General features: G+C 29.0%; 2 protein-coding genes across 2 annotated transcripts in view; both read right to left on the bottom strand.

Annotated features, from left to right (window-relative positions):
• Nucleotides 1-12044, bottom strand: part of LOC113389714 — an 88412-nt gene extending 76368 nt beyond the window's left edge. Inside the window, exon 1 of the mRNA XM_026626729.1 lies at nucleotides 11916-12044. Within this exon, the coding sequence (XP_026482514.1) occupies nucleotides 11916-11959 (44 nt within the window). The 5' untranslated portion in view covers nucleotides 11960-12044. The remainder of the gene's footprint in view (nucleotides 1-11915) is intronic.
• A 7764-nt stretch (nucleotides 12045-19808) lies between these two features.
• The window catches only part of LOC113389187 (SH3 domain-containing kinase-binding protein 1), a 49579-nt gene continuing 42531 nt past the window's right edge, over nucleotides 19809-26856 (bottom strand). Inside the window, exons 6-7 of the mRNA XM_026626244.1 lie at nucleotides 23763-24455; nucleotides 19809-20984 (exon numbers count right to left, since the gene is read on the bottom strand). Of these exons, the coding sequence (XP_026482029.1) occupies nucleotides 20221-20984; nucleotides 23763-24455 (1457 nt within the window). The 3' untranslated portion in view covers nucleotides 19809-20220. The remainder of the gene's footprint in view (nucleotides 20985-23762; nucleotides 24456-26856) is intronic.

Raw genomic sequence — 26856 nt, 5'->3', positions numbered from 1 at the left:
ATATAAAAAATATTAAAAAATTATTTAAACCGATACACTTTCATCTCATAAATAAATAGTTTCATAAATATTTCTTAAGAATATTTGAATACAAATTTTGATTCAAATTCAAATTTTAAATATAGAACAAGTGTGTGGGGGGTGTTTTACATATATATATATATATATATATATATATATATATATATATATATATATATATATATATTTAAAAAAATGTACAACACCCACAATTGTACAATGTGCAATGTCGTTGCCATATGCAAATTTGCAATATGTGTCGACCATATATGAAATTCTTACATAGAAATAAAAATTGAATCATACAATTGTATTATGCAAACTTGTGCAGAAGTTTATCTAGTTTTCAAATTTTAAAACTGACTTCAAAAATATATATTGGGGAAACCAAAAAACCGAAAAAATACATAAAACAAAACCATATACTAAAAAAGAATTCTCTGACTTTTTATAGTAAACATATTTTTGTAGGGAAAACTATTGATAAATTTTAATATTTAAGTTAATATCAGTTAGTTATAATTTAGTAATTTATCTATTAATGTTTGAATTAAAAAAATCCTTTACAAATTGGAAATTGCACAAAAGAAAATTATTTATTTATTTATTTATGGAATTTTATTATCTCGTTATGATGATCAATCAGAATATATAAATGTTCTGTTGTTTTTTCATCTTCAATTAAAGAAAGTTGAATATCTGAAGAAAGTTATCAACAATAAAGAAATGTAATTGTTTTTAACTCTTGTTAACTGAGTAATAAATTATCTTGGTAACAAAAAAATAATAGTACAAAATTTGTGAGTACTTCAGAAAATAATTGATATATTTCAAAAATTTATATACTATTTAATTTGTACACGTGTTTTTTAAAATGTGTCAAAATTTTATCAAAATCGGTTCAGAACAAACTTCATAAACTTATATCTGTAAAAAATATTGATTTCATAAGACTTTTTCAATTTTTTCCCAAGAAATTCGGGACATTTTTTGGTTTTTATCAAATAACTCAAAAATTTCAGTTAGATAGGGTGAAACTAGATAAAATTTACAACATTTCCTAGAAAACACTTTTATACACTCCGATATAAAGGTTTTAAATAAAACGACTTTGAATTCGATATTTCATCCTTTAGTAGCAATAAATAGAAAATTCGGGCCAATAAAGTTTTGATTAGAACGTAATATTTTTTTAACATTTGTTATTTCATCCCTACTTTATTTAATTATTTATCTATTTATCTATAGAACTATTTATCTATCTATTTACTCAAGTTTAATTTTTGCCATCGACTGTATACAAATAAGAATCTAAAAGTCGATATGCCGGAATAACCGTACTCGAGAATTCTACCATAGTCGGCGGCAAAATTAAAAAAAAACGACTTGGCAGCTAGATATGCAAGTAGATATACTCGCAGATAGTCGTATATACATTTAATAGTCTGAGGGCTGAAAAAATTTTACTCAACGACATAAAACACGTTTTTGCGAGACTTAAAACACTGCAAAGTACCCCTGGGGATATAAAAATGTAGTAGACGTTTTTGGGGCTTGTGGGTAGTTTATTAGTTGTAATTAGAATATTGTGTTGTTTGTGAAAGTTTTGCAGAATTTTATCTACTTTCTACTGGTTTAAACAGATTTTAAAAATACATACTCGAAAGAAAATTATATTGAAAAGAGTACGTAAAGCTTCTATTCTTGCAAAAAGGAGTCTAACGTACTCATTAAATTCTTGTGATTGTAGTTTTTTTTAAATAATCAAACAATGTAACATTATTTACAAAAGTTTTGCACAATTTCATCTAGTTTCCAAAAATGTAAACAAATTTTCAAAATATGTATCCTGAAAAAAGTTGTGTTGAAAAAACTGAAAAAAGTACACGTAACCAATGCTAAATTTTATGCATGTACTTTCTATTGGTTTAAATAGATTTCCAGGTAACCAATTTTTTTCATGACGTTAATGCGAGTAAAATATTTTTTGAATCATTCAAATCGGACGATCCGTTCTCCCAAAAACTGACTTGACACGTTTGCTCCGTACCTCCCGACAGCAGGGCCTACCTTTCTCAAAAACTAACTACTATACGTTAGCCTACGCAAATTAAAAAATACAACAAAATATTAGAATAATAGCTGAGTTGCTTCCAAAAGAAACCAGGAAGTTAAGAATTTATATACAACTGATAGAATTACCAATTTTCTTTAATTTTTCTACCAGCTCTCTGGCTATTTACACATATCTACATACATACCTTTCTCGAAAACTAACTACTTGAAATTAATCCGCGCACATTTTAGAATACAACATAATATTAGAACAATAGCAGAGTTGCTTCCTAAGTAAACCAAGAAAGTAACTTGAATTACAACATCTAAATTTACAGTTTCTTTGAATTTTCTACCAGCTCTCTTGCTCCGTACCTCCACGATGGCAGAGCCTACCTTTCTCAAAAACTAACCACTACAACTTAATCTGCGCAAATTTAAAAAATACAACAAATTATTAGAACAATAGCTGAGTTCCTAAGTAAGACAGAAAGGTAACTTGAATTACAACATCTAAATTTACAGTTTTCTTTAAATTTTCTACCAGCTCTCTTGCTCCGCACCTCCACGATGGCAGAGCCTACCTTTCTCATAAACTAACTACTAGAACTTAATCTGCGCAAATTTAAAAAATACAACAAAATATTAGAACAATAGCTGAGTTGCTTCTTGGGGTATTCTAGTGTAGAAATATAAAAAAATAGATTTTTTTTATTTCATATTTTCAAAGTTTAACTATCTAAGAGTATGGGTATGAGAAGGTTTTTGAAAATTTGAATTATTTTCGGAGATATAGGCATTTTACTGACTCGGTCTCCATACTGGTTTGGCTTCACGCAAAACTTTAAATGCGTTTTTCTCAGAACTTGCTTTTTCAGTACTCTTGTCACGATTTCTGGAGTTCTACTCGACCAATTTATTTGAAATTTTCAGAGAGTCTTGTTTATGGACCTATCTACAGTCTGAATCATCCCGAAATTCCTATTTTTATTATTTTTAAAAAAATCGAGAAATTCAAAAAAACAGTAAAATAAACCTTTTTTTTTCAAACAATCGCCAATTTGTGAAAAAAAATTTTTTACTCATCGCTAGTTCAGCCGATTGCGACATCATTGTAGATTAATAATCTTTTTATTTTTTGCATTTCCGATGGCTAGAAGGGCTGAAATATCATGTCAAGACTAAGGTGCCAATTTTTTGAGACCACCCACTTCATCAGCTTCCAGTTTTTACAATTTTCAACTTTTTTATTTTTTAATTTTTGTTTTGTATTTTAATAATATTAATAAACAGGTGGTGAAAGAATGGATAGTAAAAACATTCATTGCTTTCTTTTACGACACTTTAAAAATGACCTAAATTCATGGCTCTACACTAGAATACCCCCTTAAGTAAGCCAAGTAGATAACTATTATTACTACTATTTTTTTCAAATTTTCTACCAGCTCTCTGTCTATTCCTACATATCTACATACATATACAATTACTATTACCCAGGTAGGTACAATTGGCGCCTGTTCGAGAGGTACTTGTGACCTCAGACTTGAACTAACACAAGAGACTAATAATAAGAAATGTGCAAGAATGCAACAAGTGTTCGTATCTTGGCTAAGGAATCGCATAAGTCGCCATCTGGGGACGTTGAGACGAAACAATAATTGAGGAATAAAAAATAGACATTGCTCAAAATTGAATATTTTACAAGACTAAATTGTAGAAGATTTCTGTCGTCTGTTAGGTTATTGTAACAAAATTATTTATGATAAGAATGTCATCAAAATTTTGTTAATAATAATCTTATATATAAAAGTGAATCCCAAAATGTGTTGGCAAGCGCATAACTCAACAACGCCTGCACCGATTTGGCCAATTCTTTTTTAAAATGTTCGTTCAAGTCTAAGGATTGTTCTTACGGCGAGAAAAAATAGAATAATTGCCAAGAAACCCCCTAAAAAACAGCCCTTTTCTTAATCTCATACACACGTTTTCTAACAAAAACGTAGAATCAATTTGAGCTCTATTGCTATTATATAAAGTCCATATTAAATTACAAGCACTCACTGTATACTCCTTCTAAACCATTATTCGAATTTTGATAAATCTTTCTGAAGTTTGTTAAGGAAATTTTCTAGGATGTATGCGATTATAAAGTACTGGGATGTATGTGCAATATTGTAGAAATAAATGGAAAAAATTGCAAAAATCGTCATTAAAATTGTCATTATTTGCATTGAAAACAAATGAAAACTATCATCTGCCAAAAATTTCAATTTACTTATGAACCTGGACAATATTAGAATATGTATAATAAATTTATGATTATGAATAAGAAAAATGAAAAGTCTACATTATTATTGCCAAAAAGCAGCTGAGAAGTGCCAGAAATTAAAATAATTTAAAATACAGTATATGTATGGCAGATTGAATGAAACAAAGACTTACAAAGGGAATTGAGACTTAACATTTTATTTAAAACAGTTCTATATTTAACATCGCTCATATTATAAATGTACTTGCATTTTGGCGTTAAGAGTAATTTAACAAACAATAATTATTATTTTTAGGTAAACGGTAAATATTAATATATTATATTAAAAAATTGTAGACATGGGTACAGGACAACGTCTGTCGGGTCATCTAGTATATAATACATTATTTTCACATTTATATAATGATGAACTAATATTTCAACAAATTACATTATCGTGCACTTAATAAAATTAGAATAATTAATAATACCATTTTTAACAGTAATTTTAATACACAAATAAAGGTAATTTATATTTAATATGATTCGAAAAAAAAAACTCATTCTTAATATTCGTAAGAGAAAATTTTAGTACAATTTTACATATAAACAAAATTTAATTTAAATATATTAGTTGATTTTTGATAAAAGCGTTCATTAATTTTTCATCCGTTGGTTTGTTTCTCGGCTAAGGTGTTGCCATCTAGGGTCGTCGCGAAAAAACAATAGTTTGAATTTAGAGAAAAAATTGATAAAAAAAAATTATACTAATATGTTCGGTAGTTAAAAATGCAGACATAAGTCTGAGATTTTAAGATGAAGTTGTTTTCCTAATCATAGTATTATCTAATCGAGATATTTTTTTATTCATATTTAAATTACATTCTGTCTTATAATTAAAAGACATTTAGTAATTAATCTGAGACTTAATAAAGGTATAATGTTTCAAGGGAACCACACATTGGCACGTTTTCTAATTTATGAAAAATGTACTAAATTTGATGATAATGATCGAGATATTTCATTTTAAATTAATAAATATTTAATTTTTTTTTTAAAGATCTTTTTTTTTAAAGTGTGTGTGTGTGTATTAGTGTAATTTTCAGTGTTCTTGTGTCTTATTTGTGTATTTTTCCGTTATTTTCTGGAATCATTAAATGAGAAAACAATGGCAACAAGTGAGATAATAGTAAAAACTTTTACACACGTTCCATTGAAAACGAACTGTAATAAATCACGTACTACTAGACTTCAGTTTTATCATTATTATTATTTTTTATTATTTGTGATATAATTTCCTACGTTTACGATCGTGTATATATATATATATATATATATATATATATATATATTTGTTAAATATGAACAATACAACACTCAGATTTTTGACACACACTTTATTTGGTAATTACAGACGTTTCGAGACCATGGTATGCCTTATCTTCAATTTAATTTCAAAATTAAGTTATATATTATACTACACATTCTTCAATATTTTATTTAAATTTATTTAATTTTTGGTATACAAATAACACCAACTATCACTTGCAAAGCTTGACACAGTACTAAAACACTCACATCTTTGAAAAAAATTGAAAAATGCCTCTTCTGAAAATTTTGATTTTCTTCAACAAATTTGAATTTTTTTTAAAAGATACTACCATTTTTGTGAAAACTGAATTTTTTTAAATACGTGAAGTTTTAAGGTACATTTTTTTGTTATTTTCAACATAATTTTTACAACAGTCCTTCATAAGGACATTTAGTGAATCTGTAGGCGATTATAAATATAGAAAAATAAATAGTGAAAATTTTCGTTTTTTAGATATAATGTGATTTAGCATTAAGAAAAGTTAAATCTGGTTGTAAAAATAATAAGGTCAAAAAACAATAGTTCTAATTGTTTTTTTAAAAATATGAAAAAAATATTTTAGTTTCTAGTTGTTCATTTTTAAAATGTACTATTATTTAATATTTATAATTTAATAATAATAATTAGGGTTCCCAATCGTCTGAAAGTCGAAATTTTTGGAAGAAAGTTAGTGCTAAAAATAGAGTGTAGTGGGTTATTATTTATTTAATATATATATATATATATATATATATATATATATATATTATATTTATAATATAATTTGCTACAGAATGATAAAAACCTGTGGCCATGAAATTATTTCAAGCCAAGTCAGGGCCAAGCAATCCAATCCAATCGAATCGAATTTTTATACTACATATATATATATATATATATATATATATATATATATATATATAAACCATTGTCTTGCATCAGAAAACTAATTATTCTTATATAAAACCACAAACAATACGACACCGTAAATAATTTTAAATGAATTTACTATATACAAGATGTTAAATACGGTAATAAAAATATCAAAATAAACTTAAGTTTGGTTGAGTCAATTTTTTTGAAATTGGGGTTTATTGCAATTTAAGTACGATCGATGGGCCTTTTCAAGAAACTTTGCAGAAGAGAACACGGTTTGGAAATGTATTTTAAAAAAGCTAAATCTATAATATAAAAATGAATCGCAAAAAGTGTGCGTAAATCTATAATAACTCAACAACGACTAGACCAATTTGGCCATTTTTTTTTGAATGTTCGTTCAAGTTCAAGGATAGTTCTTACGGCAAGAAAAAATCGAATAATTGCCGAGAAAACCCTAAAAAAGCCCTTTTCTTTTTCACATACAAACGTTAACATTTTCATATTTTTGCCATCGGATACGGAATATTTACTCAAGCCAATGGAGCGTTTTGGGTCTGAATTTTTTTACTGTGCTCCAATTTGCATGAAATTTTGGAATTAGATTTATCTTACTATCAAGTTCAAGAGTGAAAATAATTTAGACTCCTTTGCCATTTCCCAGGGGGATGACATCCCTCTCAGTGGTCTAATTTCATTTTTTTAAAAATAACGTCGGATATCGATAAAAGAACTAATTTTAAGAAAAAAATGTTTTATAATGTTTTTCGGGAAAGCAAATACTCATCATTTTATTTAAAGCAGTTGCACATTTAAGATCCATATGGGTGGATGTATAAACATTTCGGTATGGACTGTAGTATAAAAAAACATAATAATTTATAACTAATTGGTAAATATCAGTATAGGTTAATAAAAAAATTGGAGCTTTTGAATTGTAAACAAAAGTACAGGACAACGTCTGTCGGGTCATCTAGTATATATATATATATATATATATATATATGTATATATTCACAGGTATCAGTTATTTCTTTCCGGTCGTTTTACAATGAATTTCCTGTCATTCAAAAATCACACCTAAGACGATTCTTATCACTAGTGTTCGTGTGTCATAATAAGATTCCATTATTATTTATTTTAATTTTTTATATATAAAGAATACACATGATTTTATTTCATTTTTTTCGAGGTTCTTATAGAGCATGTCCCAGAACTCAACGTCAAGTCTAATCGAGGTGATTGTATCTACTTTAGAGTAAAATTAATTAGAATACAAATATATGAAGTTAACTAGAAATTACGAGCTTTTAAGTGCAAACTAGAGCTTTGGTAAAATTATGACCAATTTTCGGTTATTGTGGTTATTTTTTATGAGTTTTGTTCATTTAAAATTTGAAACCGTAACCGCGAATAACACTACATTATTAAAATTAATGACACAATTGCCCAGAAGACTATTTGTTAAACTATGAGTTCAAAATTTTTAAAATCTAGACTTTTAAAAAAAAATACTTTGTTTTGGCAAGTTTTATGACCAACTTTTAGTCATGATTGTACAATGGCAAAATTCTTGAATGAAAAATGGACTAAATAATAATGACCTAAATCTCACCACTTTTTTTGCTGACGTTGAGTTCTGGTACACCTAGTATATGAAAAATTAACTTCCCGAAGGAGAAGTTTATGTTTACAAATTTGTTTTAACTTTTATATAGTAAAAATATACATGTTCCTTCACCCAAATATTTTTTTTCAATTTTTTTTATTTTTTATTTTTTTAAGATTCTATTCGACTCAGATAGTTTGTTGGGTAATGTTCGCGTTTAATTTGAAAGCGTTTAATTTTAATTAAAATCGGAATCGATAATTACTTCCTGATCATAAGTGTATGTGTATACATATATAATATTATTATTTAATGAATTTTCCGTTGAAATGTTGTTTAGTTAGTTAAAGTTACCTGATGTCCGTTCAACTTGGTTCGTTAACCTCAACTCTTATTCTTGTCTGAGGAATTGCAAAAGATATGAAGACAATGATAATTTATTTATAATAAATAAATTATTTATAATAAATCATTTATAATAAATTATTTATAATAAATATATTAATTATAATTTAAAGAAATAAAATGCAAAATAAAGTCTATTTTCTGCTCTCTTATCTTACTACTTGCATAGCAGTAACAATAAACGATTTCGTAATGTGTCATATTGAAATAATATTTTTTGTTTTAGATTTCTTATCTTACTGTAAAATAATATAACAATTTTATTCAAGAATAGTAATAATAATTTTAAAAATTTATTTTGCTTTATTTTTATAAATAATTATAAGTTAATATTACAACTTAGGTCAAACGAAATAAATGCAAAATTGAGTACAAAAACTTTAAATTTTGAAGTATAAGAAATTACTCTGGAGACTTGTATCATTGGAATCTTTTTTACATTATTTAATATTAAATAAATTAGACTTATATCTTATTTCTATAAATTGATAACAAATATATATATAAAATTTTATAATTCAATTTTAAAATAGATGTACTGTTGATATAGATGCACAAACCTAATAAATTTTTTAGTTTCCATTGCGATTTTGAGGTTAAACTAGTTTCAGTAGAGCTTTAGATAATTAGAAAAAATTGTAGATAATAAAATACAAATAGTGGTGTATGGCATCGACCCTTAAGGCAAATTGCTGGAACTTCCCGTACCGTAATGAAATATTCGAGAAATTTTAAATGTTTTCAAATATATTATTACAAATACTGTAACTTTCTTTATTTTTAGACTGCGCTTAGACTGGGTCATTTTTTAAATTTTTAATTCAAAATTACAAAAATATTTTTTTGAAAAAAATATAGAAACAAAATTTTTTTTCCAAAAGCAATTATTTTGTTGAAATAAGCAGAAAGTTTTTTAGATCATTCAAATCGAACGCTTAGTTCACTCAAAAACTGCAATTTTTTGCACATTTAGCTCTGTATCTTCGAATTGGCGGGACCTGTCTTTGCCAAAAACTAATCACCTCTTCTCCGAATCATTACAAATTGAATCTCTTTTAGATCATTCAAATCCGATACTCCGTTTTCTCAAAAACTCGATTTGTATTTTCTGCACACTTTGCTCCGTATCTCCGTAACGGCCGGACCTGCCTTTGCCAGAAACTAATCATCACATCTCTCTATCGATAGAAATCGAATGTTTTTTGAATCATTCAAATCGGTTGATCCGTGCACCCGAAAACGTGGACGAAAAAATGCGGACATACAAAACACACACACACATCCATTTTTTCTGAGGTATGCCTCAAGATGAGAAATGCAAAAATTTTCATTTTCAATTTTCTATATTACTATAACTACCCTACGGGAAGTTAAAAAAAACGTTGGATGGCTGTAAAAAATAATATAGATTACCCTCTATTATTTTCATTTTATCATTATAATTTTTTTAATCATTTCAAATAACTCTGCCTTGCTTGTCTTATCCAAGAGAGGCCAATGTCTCTTCCTAATGTTTAATTCATTCATACAATAACCATAGAAATTTTAAATTGTATAAATTATATTAGATTTCATTAAACAAATCCATTGTATTAATGTACTACAAGAATATTTTAGAAACAATCTTTTATAAACAATCTACACATAACTCAATTGTTTAACAATGGAATTTATTAACAATTCGCTAGACGACAGACATTGGTTTTGAATTTTACGACTTTTGCAGAAGGATTTTAATGAAAATTTAACAATGGATTGTTTATAAATTTTGATATACAGAAATTGGTTCAGGGATTCTGGCATTGTATTGTGAATAAAAAAGTAGAAATATGTTATATGTTTATACTAGTATTCCCAGACTCGCTTTGCTCTGACTTTTACTAATGATGGACAAGTCAAGAGTATTTTATATTATTATATTATTGATCAATTCTACCAGGTGCTCAAATGAAATTGCAGACTATCTAAAAGTCAATATTAATATCTAAACTTTTGAGATTTTTTTTTATCAATTTGGAAGCATTTGAGTCCTTGGGAGCGAAGAAGTTCAAAAATTTCCATATTAAGGACCAACTTAATGTGTACGAGGTCTGTTCAAAAAGTACCCGAAATTTTCGTTTTTTCAAAAAAATATTTATTTATTCGTCTACATTAATGTGGTCCCCTTCAAAGTAGTCCCCCCCAGATATAATACACTTATGCCAGCGTTTTTTCCAATTTTCGAAGCACCCTTGATATTCACTTTTTGATATGTCCTTGAGCACTCTCAGCGATTTTCTTCAATCGAGGAAAACCGCCGTCCTTTCATGGGTCTCTTCAACTTTGGGAATAGGAAAAAGTCACACGGAGCCATATCTGGTGAATTTTTGCACTTTGCAACACTTTATTTCATTTTTTACGCAAAATTTAATACAAATTCTTTGACTTTTCAATTCTTCCATTGTAAAAATCGCCGAGCTCAGAAAAACACGTCGAACCTTAGCGACTACCACAGACAAAGTAAACAGTGAATATAGCTGAAAATTTCATCATACTTTAGGGGCATGTATACCAACACAATAAAAAAAAAATTTTGACAATCAGACACTCCAGACCCGCGAAATTTAATTATTAGTAATTCCGGGTACTTTTTGAACACACCTCGTATATATATATATATATATATATATATATATATATATATATATATACATGTATGAAATCATCTCTTATTTAATATGCAAGTCCTGTTAGTCAACAATTATTGCTTTTTCTCGATTAGTATGAAAGATGTTCATTCGTCCGATTAATGTTTATTTATAATTCGTATGCGTAATACTTGCAAAGTTCGATTTAGTCCGAGAGGCGACGACAACCGAACAGGTAAATAAAAATGAATAAAAATTACTAACTTTAGAAAATAAGAAGAACAACAGATAATATAGAAACAATAAATAAAACTACCAAAACAAATAATGAATGATTTATAAATTGTATGAGAAATACGTTGTATAAATAAATAATAATTGTATGTGGTACGAGAGGTGACGACAAATATGCATTTATTATAAGATTTTATGCATATATTTTTACATCAAAATCAACTATTCTTTATATATATTTATATATATATATATATATATATATATATATATATGTGGGGATATCAAGCAGGCTGTTTATGATTTGTAAAAAACGATGGTACTTGTCATGTTTATTTTTGATATCGTAATATTTTTATAGTCAATAAATTTGATATATTTTTTATATTGGGAGTTTCTAATTTAATATATTATCATAATCATTACAACTCCCACACATATATATATATATATATATATATTTATATAAACATGTATTTATAAATTTACCTGAAATTCAGATCCTCTCCGACTTCAAATATCCTGGCAGACATCACGTCACTTATTTAAAACTTGTTTTTATTTAAAATTTAAACTATTTTGTCTCAAAAACAACACAAATTATTTAAAACTTTACCCATTATCACATATTTAGAAATTTACAATTTAAAAATTTTATAATACTTCTGATAATTTCAACACTAAAACACTTGCTAAAAAAGAAACATATAAAAAATGTTATTAAGTTATATTAATTATCATATTTATATTTGCATATAAATAATTATAAATTAATATATTATTTATAGAAAAAAAAAATATAATAAAAAATTATTAATAATATGTTTTGAGAAACTAGAATGTCTATATAAAAATTGTTTTTGGCAGAAAAACTGGATGAAACGTATTTAGTTCCGTAACGTCTCCATAAAAACTTATTATTTCTCATTTATTGGATTTTTGGAAAAGAAACATGTGTCGAATTAAAAAAGGTTAAAAAATAGAAAAATTCTTTATTCTATTAAACGTTTCGACACTTAATGTGTGTCATCAGTAATTAAACCAGGGAAAACACAAAGAAAATGTACAAAATTATAAATTTGATGTTGAAATGTATGATTAATTTCTTGGAGGGCGTAACATCAATTAAAAAATAAATAAAGAGTTTTAAAACATCTTTATTAACTTCACGTAGGGTAAGTTATAGAAATTGCAAAAAATCGAAAATACATTTTTTATTTATCTTTACGTTTCAAAGGTTTTTGAACATTTTGGCATACCTCAGAAAAAATGGTTGTGTGTGTGTGTGTGTATGTATGTATGTATGGATACAATTTTTCGTCCACGTTTTCGGGCGCACGGATCAACCGATTTGAATGGTTTAAAAAACATTCGATCCCTATTGATAGGGAGATGTGCTGAATGTGCAAAGAGTGCAGAAAATACAAATCGAGTTTTTGAAAGAACGGAGAATCGGATTTGAATGACCTAAAAAACATTCAATTTGTAATGATTGGGAGAAAAGGTGATTAGTTTTTGGCAAAGGTAGGTCCAGCGGTTTCAAAGAATTAGAGCAAAATGTGCAAAAATTGCAGTTTTTGAGTGAACTAAGCGCCCGAAAACAATTGCTTTTGAAGATATTTTTTTTTATTTTCCATAAAATGTTTTTGTAATATTGGATTAAAAATTAAAAAAAATACCCAGGCTAAGCACAGTCTAAGCGCCACTCTGGTACAACAATCAACCTAATTAATTAAAATCTAAATCTAAATCCTAATTATTTCATAGTAATAATTGTTCACAAATGTACGATAGAAACAATTCTTGTCACTTTAAATCGGAACAAATATATAAAATTTTTTAAAACGAATTTTTTATTGTATAGATATAGAACATCTCGCTAATTAGTTCCGTATTCCGATGCAAGAGTGAACATTCCGATTTAAAGTGACAAGAATTGTTTTTATCGTACAATTGTGAACAATTATTACTATGAAATAATTAGGATTACTAGAATCACATAGTCCACTGAGGATGACACAAAACAATGTGTCGAAACGTATAGAAACAATAAAAATGTTTTAAAGTCATAACTGTAACCCGTAGGGTAAGTTATTGTAATGGGTCGAAAATCGGAATTGAAAATTTTTACATTTCTCGACGTTTTGAAGGTTTCTGAACGTTTTGGCATACCTCAGAAAAAATGGATGTGTGTGTGTGTATGTATGTATGGATACAAATTTTCAGTCACGTTTTAGGGCGCACGGATCAACCGATTTGAATGGTTCAAAAAACATTCGATTCCTATTGATAAGGAGATGTGCTGATTAGTTTCTGGCAAAGGCAGGTCCAGCAGTTACGAAGATAAGGAGCAAAGAGTGCAGAAAATAGAAATCGAGTTTTTGAGAGAACGGAGAATCCGATTTGAATGATCTAAAAAACATTCAATTAGCAATGATTGGGAGAAGTGTTTATTAGTTTTTGGCGAAGGCAGGCCCACCAGCCATTTTGAAGATACGGAGCTAAATATGTAAAAAATGGCAGTTTTTGAGAGAACTAAGCGTCCGATTTGAATGATTCAAAGAACTTTCTGCTTGTCTTAACAAAATAATTGATTTTGGAAAAAAAAATTGTTCCAATTTTTTTTTTTTTTTTTTTGTTAGTTTTTGGTATATCGAAAATAATTCAGATTTTATTTTTTGACTATAGTTCTAATATACTTTACAAATAATTCTGACTATAGTTCTAATATACTTTAAACAAATAATTTCAACTTTGCAATTCAGTTTATATAATTCTTATAAATATTAGACAATATTACAATATTTATAATAATCTATTTGAAAACATTCAGTATTCCTCGAACATTTCGTTACGGTACGGGAAGTTCCAGCAAATTGCCTTAAGGCACGATGCCATAATTGCCTCAAGACAGAATTCCACTTACAGCTAGTTTAATTGATGTATTGCCCTGAAGATTGAATCTCACATATCTCAACATCAAAATTAGAAAAATTTAACATTATATATATATATATATATATATATATATATAAATAAAAATCCAGTATATCAGTAACTCAATATACTAATATTCACCGTTAAACTAAAATATGCAAAACAAAACCTCGCAGCGTGTTTATAAAACACAAAAGCCACAATTCACGTTTCACTTAATTCACTTTACATAACTTTTTCACTAGTACCACAATTTATATATTTATTACTACCAATCACTTTTATTTATTTATCTGACTATTTATCTTCTTTATTAATTTATGTGTATCTTTTACAATTTGCAACCGGGTTGTCTTTTACCACGAGGAGATCACATCGAATACTGATTTGACTAAATAACTGGATTCGTTTCTCGAGAGACGCTGGTCTCTCGTCTTCGGGCGGGCGGCCGGACGAGTACGAAGGAACCTGTACTGTGTGCTACTACTAAGGCGGCGGCGGTACCTGTCGGGGCTAAGGCGGCCGATGGTGTATGTACTCTGTCTATGTCGTCGTCGTAGTAGTTGTCGTTCAACAGGTACAGTCGGAGGTGGAAACAAACGGTATAAGACGATGGCTGTTCGGACGTCTTTTCGTTTTATTATATTGGCCATGAAGGTGACAAACTTCAGGGCATTAAGCTTCACACGGAATGGTTACTACCCCTGGTAAAGGAGGTAACGGAGTGTTTTAATTGAACCAGTTGTTCACTTCTAAAAGTAAAGTCCGCTTAACAACATGTAAATAACCAATTAAAATAAATATATATTCTTTCATTATAACTTAGTAGCAAATCAGTGATTGTAATTAGAACTGCAACAAATACATAATATACAAACAAATCAGTGTTTAATACAGTCCACATCTACAAGAGTTAAATCATAACCTAACAACCTGAGTGATCGAAGAAGAGTTTTAATAAATTCTATAACTTCGTAACAAAAATACAATGGCTTAGTAGAAGAGTGTTGGTGTTGGTGTTAGGGGTTAGTCCACATTGGCGGAGAGATAAAGGTGCTTTCATTGTATCTTGAAAGGGTTGATTGGATAGAAAATCATAAACTAGTGGTGTATGGCATCGTGCCTTAAGGCAAATTGCTGGAACTTCCCGTACCGTAATGAAATATTCGAGAAATTTTAAACGTTTTCAAATATATTATTACAAATACTCTGTAACTTTCATTATTTTTGCCATCTTGTTATATCTGAGGTATGCCAAAATTCAGAAACCTTCAAAACGTCGAGAAATGCAAAAATTTCCATGTTAGATTTTCGGTCCATTACTTTAACTACCCTACGAGAAGTTAACAAATAACTTCAATACATAAGGGGGCATCCATTAATCACGAAATCAATTTTTTAGGCATTTTTGGACCCCCTCTCCTTCGGTGATATGTCGTGATATTTTAATATGCCCCGCCCTGCCCCCAGCAAACATCACGTGTATTTTTAGTTACGTAAAATTTTTCGAATTTACGGAAAAATCGTAATTTTTTTTTTAAATCCAGGTAAAAAGTAAATCCTTCCCTCTCCCACGTGATTAATGAACGCCCCTAACGTGTCTTGATTTGGAAAAGCAATGTCTGCTGCAGATAAACTTGTGGTTCATGGCATCGTGCCTTGAGCCAAATTCCTGAATTGATTTTTTCCAAGCGACCGCTAAGAAATGTTGTTTTGTAGACGAAATATCAAAGCGCATAAGCGCCACGTCGGGGTCTAATGGTCGAATACTATGAATCTTAGTACGGAACCCATAGGAATGTTAACACAATTTGTACTTATTATTAAAATTTCTGTAAAATCTGATAATTTGATGTACATATCTCTAATGATTTGACCGCCAATAATTTTCACTTTTTTTATTGAATCTCCGAAATCACTGGACCTACATCAGTGAATTTACCCAGTTCTTCATTCCGTCAATATAAGTAAAATATTTTTTGAATCATTCAAATCGGATACTCCGATCCCTCAAAAACTCGATTTGTATTTTCTGCACTCTTTGCTCCGTACCTCCGTAACGGTTGGACCTGCCTTTGCCAAAAACTCATCAGCACATGTCCCTATCAATAGGAATCGAATGATAAATGAATCATTCAAATCGGTTGATCCGTGCGCCCGAAAACGTGGACCAAAAAAATGCGGACACACAAAACACACACGCATCCATTTTCTCTAAGATATGCCAAAATGTTCAAAATTCTTTGAAACGTAAAGATATATAAAAAAATTTATTTTCGATTTTTTTGCGATTACTATAACTACCCTACGGGAAGCTAAAATTCAAAATCACCTGAGTCGAAAAAGCATTAACTCAGATTTTTTCGTGAAACAAAATTCTCCTTGGGAAAGTTCAATAAAAATAATGAATGTGAATAATCAACAACTAGTTTGCCCTGTGGCAAGTTGCATGAAGATCCTGATAAGGGAGTGTGTCTATCGATCACGTGACCGATTTTTAAGATTTTTTGAACCCCGCTCCCTTCGGTCATACGTGGTGATATTTTTTAAAATTACCTTTATCTCCCATTAACCATCGTGTGTATTTTGAGTTCTTAAAAAAATCATACAATTTTTAATACTTTTGAAGCATTTTAGGTTTTTTTAAAATCTAACTTAAAAATAAGTGACATTTTACTGAACGCTCCCTTCCCTATTACATTTCGTGATTTTTTTATATTCCTCCATCACCCTTTAAGTATCACGTGATTAATAAAAGTCCTCTAAGTGTAATTTAGAGGTATAATAAGATTTAATCAATTTTTTTTATTCATATTTACTAACAAAAATTCTGCTTTTCCAAATCCGCTGAACCTTTTGCAAAAATTTAATCAGTTCTTCATTCCGTAAACACAAGTATAATGTTTATTGAATCTCAAAAATTAAATTGTCCTTTCGCACTTTTTGCCCCTTATTTTCGAAATAGCTGGACCTGCCTTTAATAAAAACTAATCAGCACTTCTTCAAAGCAAAAATTTTTCTTTGTTCGAATTTTTGCCATTACAATAACTCACCTTACGGGTTTATTCATAAAAATATATTCAAATTGGCCAGTCGGATTTTCTGGTACATGGGCTATAAATTCACAATATAAATAATAATATATCTAGTTAGTTGTAAATGGCACATTCATCTAACTCATTAAATTTCAATCAACATTTTCTGAGCTTGAATTTGATAAACCATCCATATAAATTGCTTTAGGTGCTCCTTTCACATATATAACACATAAATCCATATTCACAATAGAATTTTTTTACTACGTTTGCCGCGCCAGCTAGTATATATAGGAAAAATAATTATTTTACAATAAAGATTTTTTATTAATCCTTTCATAAAGCACTTTTTATATATAATAACAATAAGATTATTTATAAAATAGCAAATTTCACCTAAGCGAAATGTGATGAGAAATTAAAAACAAAATTCAATAATTATATATATATATATATATATATATATATATATATGTATATATATATAATTATTGAAAATTTCTGGAAATTGTCACAAAGTCGTTAAAATTAATAAAAAATATTATATCTGGCTCTATTAAAATTATCTTATAGACTATATAATATACATATGTTAATAGAATTTACAAAATAAACAAATCGCAGAATAAATAAATAAATATTTATCTATTTATTTATCCTCCGACTACTACATATGGTGGAACATTCTTTCAATTATATTATTCTTAAAATTAATCACTTTATATAAATATTCTATATAACTAAATATATTCTCAACTCGTTAATAAATGTTTAATAGTAAAAAAGGAAACATTTTATATAATAAAATGATACATCGTTGACTATATTATTATTTATATTACTTCTGTAATTAAAATTAAGTACTAATTAGAATGGATTAATTAATTGTTAAATGCTTTCGTTTAAATTTCAATTTTAACAAATATCACCTAGCGGGGAATGTTGGGTAAAACATTGATCCGAAACGTCTTATGATGGTAGTATTATTAGAAAAAAATAATGCGACGCAAATTGAAACGACACAAAAAGTAGGAGCAGGCGCTTAAACTAACTGAGCTACGTAGACATTAGTATGAAACACTGTTTACGTAAGTATTGTGCGTACTCTATTATTTAAATTTTTTCATAGGCCTTTAATATTTTGCAGCACAAAGTTCCATTAAAATCCCAGACGAGTAAATTTGGGGGTGTGATTGTATTTTTTTCATAAATTTAGAGGCTTATTTTTGAATAACGTAGCTAAATTATCGACTACGTCCATAGTGTTGCCATATAACATTTTTGTAACCGAAAATAGAAATTACTCTTATAATTTCAAGCCTATTTCGTTTATAAGTGCCAGGCCAAAAACGACCAAACTCTTGGGCAAAATTCGATTTTTTTTAAAAAACGCCGCCATATTGTCAATTTTCGATTTTTTATTTTTATCGTAGATCATTTTAAAAAAGGTGATTTTTGGGAATTTATTTTCCCTTTCTTATTTTTAAAGATGTCATTTAAGTTTGCTCGTCTGTAGAGTTCTTTTCTTATTTTTAAAAATTATAAAAAATAAATACCACATAATAATTCTTGAAATAAAAATATGAAGACGCTTTGCGGAATCCTGTTTCATTTAACTTTACAAAATCATCATTAAGGGGCACAACTAGTGTAACCGCCTAAAAAAAGGTAATTTTTGGAAATTTATATTAAAAAAAATACTTTATCAATCATTACAAAATTTTAAGAATATATTTACACATGTTTTAAGAATACATAGTAAAATTTTTGAAGAAAAAAATTAAATATTTTTTAAGTTATCGTCGATCTCCAACGGCGCGAAAAAAGGCCCTTCACTGCTGCAGTGATTCGGATAAAATATTAAAGAAAATTCTCGTTAAACTAGATAATATTGTCTGTAAAATGACCTACGATAAAAAAAATCAAAAATTGACAAAATGACGGCGTTTTTTTTTTTAAAAGTAGAATTTTACCCAAAATTTTGATCGTTTTTGGACTGCCAAAATTCGATTTTTGATCCGATCAAAAAATCGATAGTTTATTTTACGGAGAACTATATATAGAACATGTAAAAAAAATTCGATAGTGATCGGATTATTTGTTTTTGAGTAATCGCTGCTGCAAATTCGAAAAATGCTGTTTCGAGAAAAACGCGTTTAGATAAAATTATCGTTATACTATACACTATATATATACTCTTCAAATGGCTGTTACTCAAAAACTATTTAAGATATAAAAAAATTTGATATGTTATTTTTAAAGGTGTAACCTATCGAAATATGGAAAAATTAAAAATTCGATTTTTTGCAAATTTCATACCCTTAAATACCACAATAGTTACTACTCTCGTAGTAATATTTCGAACAGAAAAATTTGTTTATAATAATACTAACATCATAAATCTCGATCTTTTAGTCTTGTCTAAAAACTTCCAAATATAATCAATAACATATATTTATAATACAAACAACAAGCTATTAAATCTTGTCTTCGATATAAAATTTCATCATCATCATCTTAATCATCATCTTGATCAGCTTTAACACATTTTGCGGTCGACGCAAAACGTAAAAAACTCTATTAGTAAAAATTGAAAACTTTAACGAATTAACTATTAAAATTATTACCTATATAATATAAACTGTTAAGCATATCAAAAAAACACAAACAAGTTCAAGTTTTTACTATTTTTATATATCATCATGTCAATTTATTTGTGTGTATGGTATCAGTCAGTATGGTAAAATGTCAGAATGAAGCACCAGGTGGAGCAAAAATAATCACAACTCACTTTATTTACAATTTTTCAAAAATCCCTCACCTCATACTTGGGTAACGCAATTAGATAATTTTTCAAGCTCAGCTTGAACAGCTATCCGTTCCCTGGTTTCAATTTCAAGTTGATTGGATAATTTTTCGATGGCGGTTTCGAAACGTTTAGTTTCCTTCTCAAAAGACGCCTCGAGTCTGGCGATTTTGTCAATTAATTCCTGGAGCAACTTGGTTTCCGTGCTGCCGCTCTCGTCACCACTTGCCTTGTCGAAGGATTTGTTGTTCATCCTAATGACAACTTTGGCGTCTGTTTTTTCCAGTTTGGAGGTTGAAACATCGTTGGCTGATATCGCAACTGGTCGCAGAGGAGTCGATCCTAAAGGTCTAGATATTGGTGAGATACTCCGATTCCTCAAAAGCCCACTCGTAGTCTTGGAAGGACTTGTGTCATCCTTGGCTATAGATGTCATAGACTTGGTCAAATCTGAAGACTCCTTTCTCGTAGCCACCAAATCACCGGTTGACGCCTCTATTTTAATCCTGCTAGATATCGACGTCATGCTTTTAGACATCTCCAAAGGATTCAAGTTCTCTTTTTTGCCCTCGTCTTTTTTATCGATGTCTATCGATGCAGATTTGTCTATCACTTTGTCGCCGCCCTTTTTGGCCTGGTTGAGCTTCAGCTCTTCCATCCAGGGAGCTTTGTGCTTTTCCCATTCGCGGGTTTTTGGTTTTACACATTCGTCTTCAACTATGGCATCTGATTGAAGATCGGATAAATTTTGGTGGTCTGAGGCGTTTCCGTTCATTATACCTGAGGCAAATAATTTGGTTAATATACCAATTTGGGATCCAAATATCCTAATGATGATCCAGTAATGGTAATAAATGATGAGTGATAATAAATGATACCAATTTATGTAACTAAAATGAACACTGAAAGCAAGTATCTTCATTGGAGCTGGAGGGATCCCTTTTATTCCACCGAAATATTGATGTAGAAAAACAACTTGAATAACGTATAGACTAAAAATGAACTTATACTTTCCGAGGCAAAAATTTGGTTAATATACCAATTTGGAATCCAATAATCCTAATGATATAACCCAGTAATGGTAATGAATAATAAATGATAATAAATGATACCAGTTTATGTAACTAAAATGAACACTAAAATTTTTATTGGAGCTGGAGGAAGCCCTTTTATTCCACCGAAATATTCATGCAGAAGAAAAACTTGAATAACGTATAGACTAAAAATGAACTTATACTTTCCGTTCATTATACCTGAGGCAAATAATTTGTTTAATATACCAATTTATAATCCAATAATCCCAATGATAACCCTCTAATGTAATAAATGATAAGTTATTCATGTTCAATAAATTTCAAGGGCTTTCTTAAAGCTTTCTTCAAAGGTTTATTTAACTAAAATGAACACTAATTCACAAATGCCAAAATTTGGTTAATATACTATTTAATACAATATTTGGGAATCCAATAATCCTAATGATGACTCACTAATAGTAATAAATGATAAGTGATTTAGCTTCATGTTCAATAAATTTCAAGGGCTTTCAAGATTTCTTCAAATGTTTATGTAACTAAAATAAACACTAAAAGCAAATAGCTTCATTGGAGCTGGAGGAAGCCCATTTTTTGCAATTTGAATGCAAAAAAACAACTAAAATAATGTGTGGACGAAAAATGAACTTGTACTTGGTCACTAGCAATAATGGACAATAAATTGAGATTGTTTATTTTCTATCTGTTTACCTTTACTTTTACTCTACCTCCACCTTTACCTTTAGTTTTATTTTAAAATTATTACAAAGTTCACTTTAATAGTAGTAAAAAGGGTAGTAAAAAAATAATAATGCTGATCCGATCAGCACACCTGGAAAAAATAATTTACCCATAGAGCATGTTCATAGAAATTGAGCAAAAAATCCAAATTTTAATCGTAAATATTAGGTTGTCAAATATCTCCCTTCCGCTTTTTTGCTCTTGGTTTATAAAACAAAAAGGCGGAAGGGAGATATTTGACAACCTTATATTTACGTAAAAAAATATTTTTTTCAGCAAAATCCTGAAATACGTATCAAATGATTTTATGAATAATATCTGTAAAAAAAATTTCAAACAATCCTATAAAGTCAAAGTCTGGTTAGTATGCCGAACACCAATTAACCTCAACATTTTAGAATTATCTGAAAATTTGTTCACAGATACTATTCATAAAATCATTCGACACGTATTTCAGGATTTTGCTTTAAAAACTTTTTTAAAGAAAATATTAACGATTGAAATTTGGATAATTTGCTCAATTTTGATGGTCTTCCTCTGCATTAATCTTAATATCTCCAGTTGTGGTGAACAGATCAGTATGATTTTTTTTTTATTGTACTCATTTTGAATTCAACTTTCAGTTAATTGAAAAAAAATTGTTTTTGTAATTTTTTAACAATAAAAGCGGTCTGTTGTTAACATAGGATTTACATAAAATATTTAATATCTTTGGATATAACTGCGCCTCCAACATCATATAAAGAGAATTTGTAGTAGAGAGTAAAAGAAAAATTATGTTTTTTATTTCAATCGATTCGAGTTGGGGAAAGGGTATGTAAATCCTATGTTAACAATAGGCTGCTTTTATCGTCAAAAAATTACAAAAACAATTTTTTTTTCAATTAACTGAAAGTTGAATTCAAAATGAGTGCAATAAAAAAAAATCATACTGATCTGTTCACCACAACTGGAGATATTAAGATTAATGCAGAGGAAGATCATCAAAATTGAGCAAATTATCCAAATTTTAATCGCAAATATTTACGTAAAAAATGTTTTTTATCAAAATCCTGAAATACGTGTCAAATTATTTTATGTATAATATCTGTAAAAAAAATTTCAAACAATCCTAAAATGTCAAAGTCTGTTTAATGTGCGGTTTGTAAACGAATGACTCATATATCTATTACCCTATTAATATCAAGCAAATTGGAGCACAGTAAAAAAAAATCGCAGGGCACACGCTTTTTTCCTCTCCATTTACTGCAATAATTTTGTTGATCGTAGGTTGAATAGAGCACATGTGAACAGGAATTGATAAATTAATTCACTTCAAATATAAACTTAAGTAATGATGTATATTGAATTATTAATGAGAAAAATGTAATTTAGATATTAAAATTACTAAAAGCCAGTTAAAATATGGTCCGAAATTATAAAAATTATAGGCAACATTATTGAAGCCATTATTTTGGGTAGAAAAATTCAAGGTGATATTGGACCTTTACCGGGAATGTTATACATTAATTCTTTCTGAATTTGTTATACCTTTTAAAAAACTTCAATTTCCAATACGTATATCTTATGCTATAAATCACAAAGGCAGGCGATGATTTTTTGTGCGAAAAATGTGGACAATCAATGTTTTAGTCGTGAATAAACAAAAAAAGGATTCATTTATACATCCACATCTACAGGCATGACTAATAATGTTAGATAACCCTTGGCATTAAAATAAATTGAGCTATTGGAAATAAATTTGTACTATAAATTAAAGAATGACCCATATATCTATTACCCTTACCTGGTGAAGTTTCTTCCTTAGGAGCAACCTGACTCGGCGGTCTCCTACCAGGAGCCTTAGGTCTCAAAGCCCTCGGATCTTGCAGAAGGGCAGATCTCTCAACCTGATCAAATTCACTAGACTCGTCCGTCTTCAAACTAACTCCTTTAACGCCTTTTTCCCCTGGCAATTCACTAGCGTTATTAGTATTATTCGGAGAAATCGCTATCTTACTACTAGCACAACCGTCCGGATGATCGTTCGTCAACCTCTGCTCGACCTCTTTCACCCTCTGCTTTAAACCAGCAAAAATGCCACCGGCCAAAGAGGCTATGGGGCTCTTCTTGGTGGGCACACTAGGTTTTTTCCCTGGTAAAGGCGGTGCACCGGTTGTCGATTTTGTTTTTTCGGATTCCGCCTCGATTTTCATCTCCAGCGATTTTCTCGTCAAGGCTACTGTACCGGTGGTGGTGGATGCAGAGTTGCTGGAACTGACATTTGTGGCCGAGGTCTGTTTGGAACTGAAGCTGTCTTTTCTGTGGTTGCTGATTGCTGGTGAGGTGGTTAAGGACGTTGTGCTACTGGTCGTGGTTGTCGATGGCGTTAATGAAGTTGAGGAAGAACTTGTGACAGTGGTCGTTTTTGTGCTATTCGTAGATTTGGAGGTTATCCTTGCCGGTTTTGTGATCCCTGGTTCTCTGGCAGGCGATAAAGCTGGAAGAGGTGATAGATAAATAGTTATATATGAAAATGAATCGCAAAATGTGTTGGTAAGCGCATAACACAACAACGCCAGGACTAATTTGGACAATTCTTTTTTTTTAAATGTTCGTTGAAGTCCAAGGACGGCGAGAAAAAATCGAATAAATGCCGGGAAAACCCTAAAAACATCCCCTTTTCTTTTTCTCATACAAACGTTTTCTAACTAAAACGTAAAATCAATTTGAGCTTTATTGCTATTATATAAAGTTCATATTAAATTACAAGCACTCACTGTATACTCCTCCTAAACGATTATTCGGATTTTGATAGATCTTTCTGAACTTTGTTAAGGAAATTTTCTAGTATGTATGTGATTATAAAGTACTGGGATGTATGTGCAATATTGTAGAAATAAATGGAAAAAATTGTTAATAACGACATGTCATTGTTTGCATTGAAAACAAATGAAAACTATCATCTGCCAAAAATTTCAATTTACTTATGAACCTAGACAATACTAAAATATGTATAATAAATTTATGATTATGAATAAGAAAAATGCAATGTCGACATTATTATTGCCGTAAAGCAGCTGAGATGTGCCAGAAATTAAAATAATCACTCATCATTTCATTTAAAGCAGTTCTACATTTAACATCGCTCATATTATAAATGTATATGCATTTTGGCGTAAAGAGTAGTTTAAAAAAACAATAATTATTAATTTTAAGTAAACGGTAAATATTAGTATATTATATTAAAAAATTGTAGGTGTGGGTACAGGACAACGTCAGTCGGGTCATCTAGTATATATATAAATATATATATATATATATATATATCTTATATATAAAATTCTTCTGTAATGGTGTATGAAAGGATAATCCTCCTAAACGATTATTCAAATTTTGCTAAATCTGTCTGAAGGTTGTTATGGGATTCTTTTAACATTTTTCGAATTATAGAAATATAGTTAGATTGTAGAAATAAATGGAAAAATTTACAAAAAACTCACTCATTGACATTGAAAATATTTGATGCATTGTTTGACATTAAAAACAAATGAAGACTGTTATTTGCCAAACATTTCCATTCACTTATAGGCTAAGACAATATTAAAATCTGATAAATTCATGATTATAAATAAGGAAAATGTAATGTCTACATTATTATTGCCAAAAAGATGTGCCAAAAATTAAAAGAATATAATAAGATATAGTCAACGAGCGTCTGATAGGTGATGCAGTCTGTATAACCTATATTAAAATACAATTTGACAGATTATTATTTTTTAATTAAACGCTAAAGAAATATTAAAAGCTTTGTTTGCTAATACCTTCAGAAATATACATTTTAACGAAAATAATAAAATGAACAAAATTATATAAATTAAAATCTTAATAAATCGGTGTTTTATAACGTGTGCTAGAAACGATATTAAGCTAGATATGAAAATGGGTTTGTATAGTGCTCAAAATAAGCTTTAAAATGAGTACTTCTGCGTGTAAAATGAGAGGAGCTATCATGCAAATAAAAGACGCATACAATGTTTTTTTTTTCATTTAAATCAAATAGTTTATAAGTGCCATTTCTACCAAAATTAAAAATGGTCGTATTCCATCTAGAATTAATTTGGTTTAAGAGATCTAAATGGATTCTAGAAAATACCATAACTTTAGTACAAACGATTTTCAAAAAACTCATGATTTCATGAAAAAAATCCATTCCAGAGAACAACCAATTGCTCATTATTATATCTCTGAAATTCAAGGTCTTTTTCTGACTAATTATTGCTTTTTATTATTTTTCTGTCACACAAATATTGATAGAGTTATGATTGTTTAAAGAGTGCTCGGCTGTCCAACCAGAGTGTCTTTCTAGCCCTTTAACCCTTCGCCGTTTCAAAATAAGAGAAGTTACGGTAAAATTTATAATAGAGAAAGTTGTAGCTCATTGAATTACCTTAAAATAGTTTATTACAAGTTGTGATAAAATCAAAATTAAAAGAGTTATAATCCAATTAATGCGGTGGGGTCGTGACAGAGTGCAAATTGTTTTCACTTCTGAACTTCAGATTAAGATTAGCCTATTTCCAAAATAACAAGTAAATTGGGGTACAGTAAAAAAATTTGCAGGGCATACGCTTTTTTCCTCTCCATTTACTGCAATAATTTTGTTGATCGTAGGTTGAATAGAGCACGTGTGAACAGGATTTGACAAATTAATTCACTTCAAATATGAACTTAAGTAATAATGTATAATGGATTATTAGTGAAAAAAGTGTAATTTAGAATTTAAATTTATTAAAAGCCAGTTAAAATATGGTACGAAATTATAAAAATTATAGGCAACATTATTGAAACCGGGAATGCTATATATTAATTCTTCCTGAATTTGTTGTACCTTTTAAAAG

The sequence above is a fragment of the Ctenocephalides felis genome, unplaced genomic scaffold (genome assembly GCF_003426905.1).
Source record: "Ctenocephalides felis isolate EL2017-DRISC unplaced genomic scaffold, ASM342690v1 CF-g0.4_SCAFFOLD_03573, whole genome shotgun sequence".
NCBI classification, from domain to species: Eukaryota; Metazoa; Arthropoda; class Insecta; order Siphonaptera; family Pulicidae; genus Ctenocephalides; species Ctenocephalides felis.
Note: the sequence above shows the minus strand (reverse complement) of the source record. Positions and strands in the feature narration are given on the sequence as shown.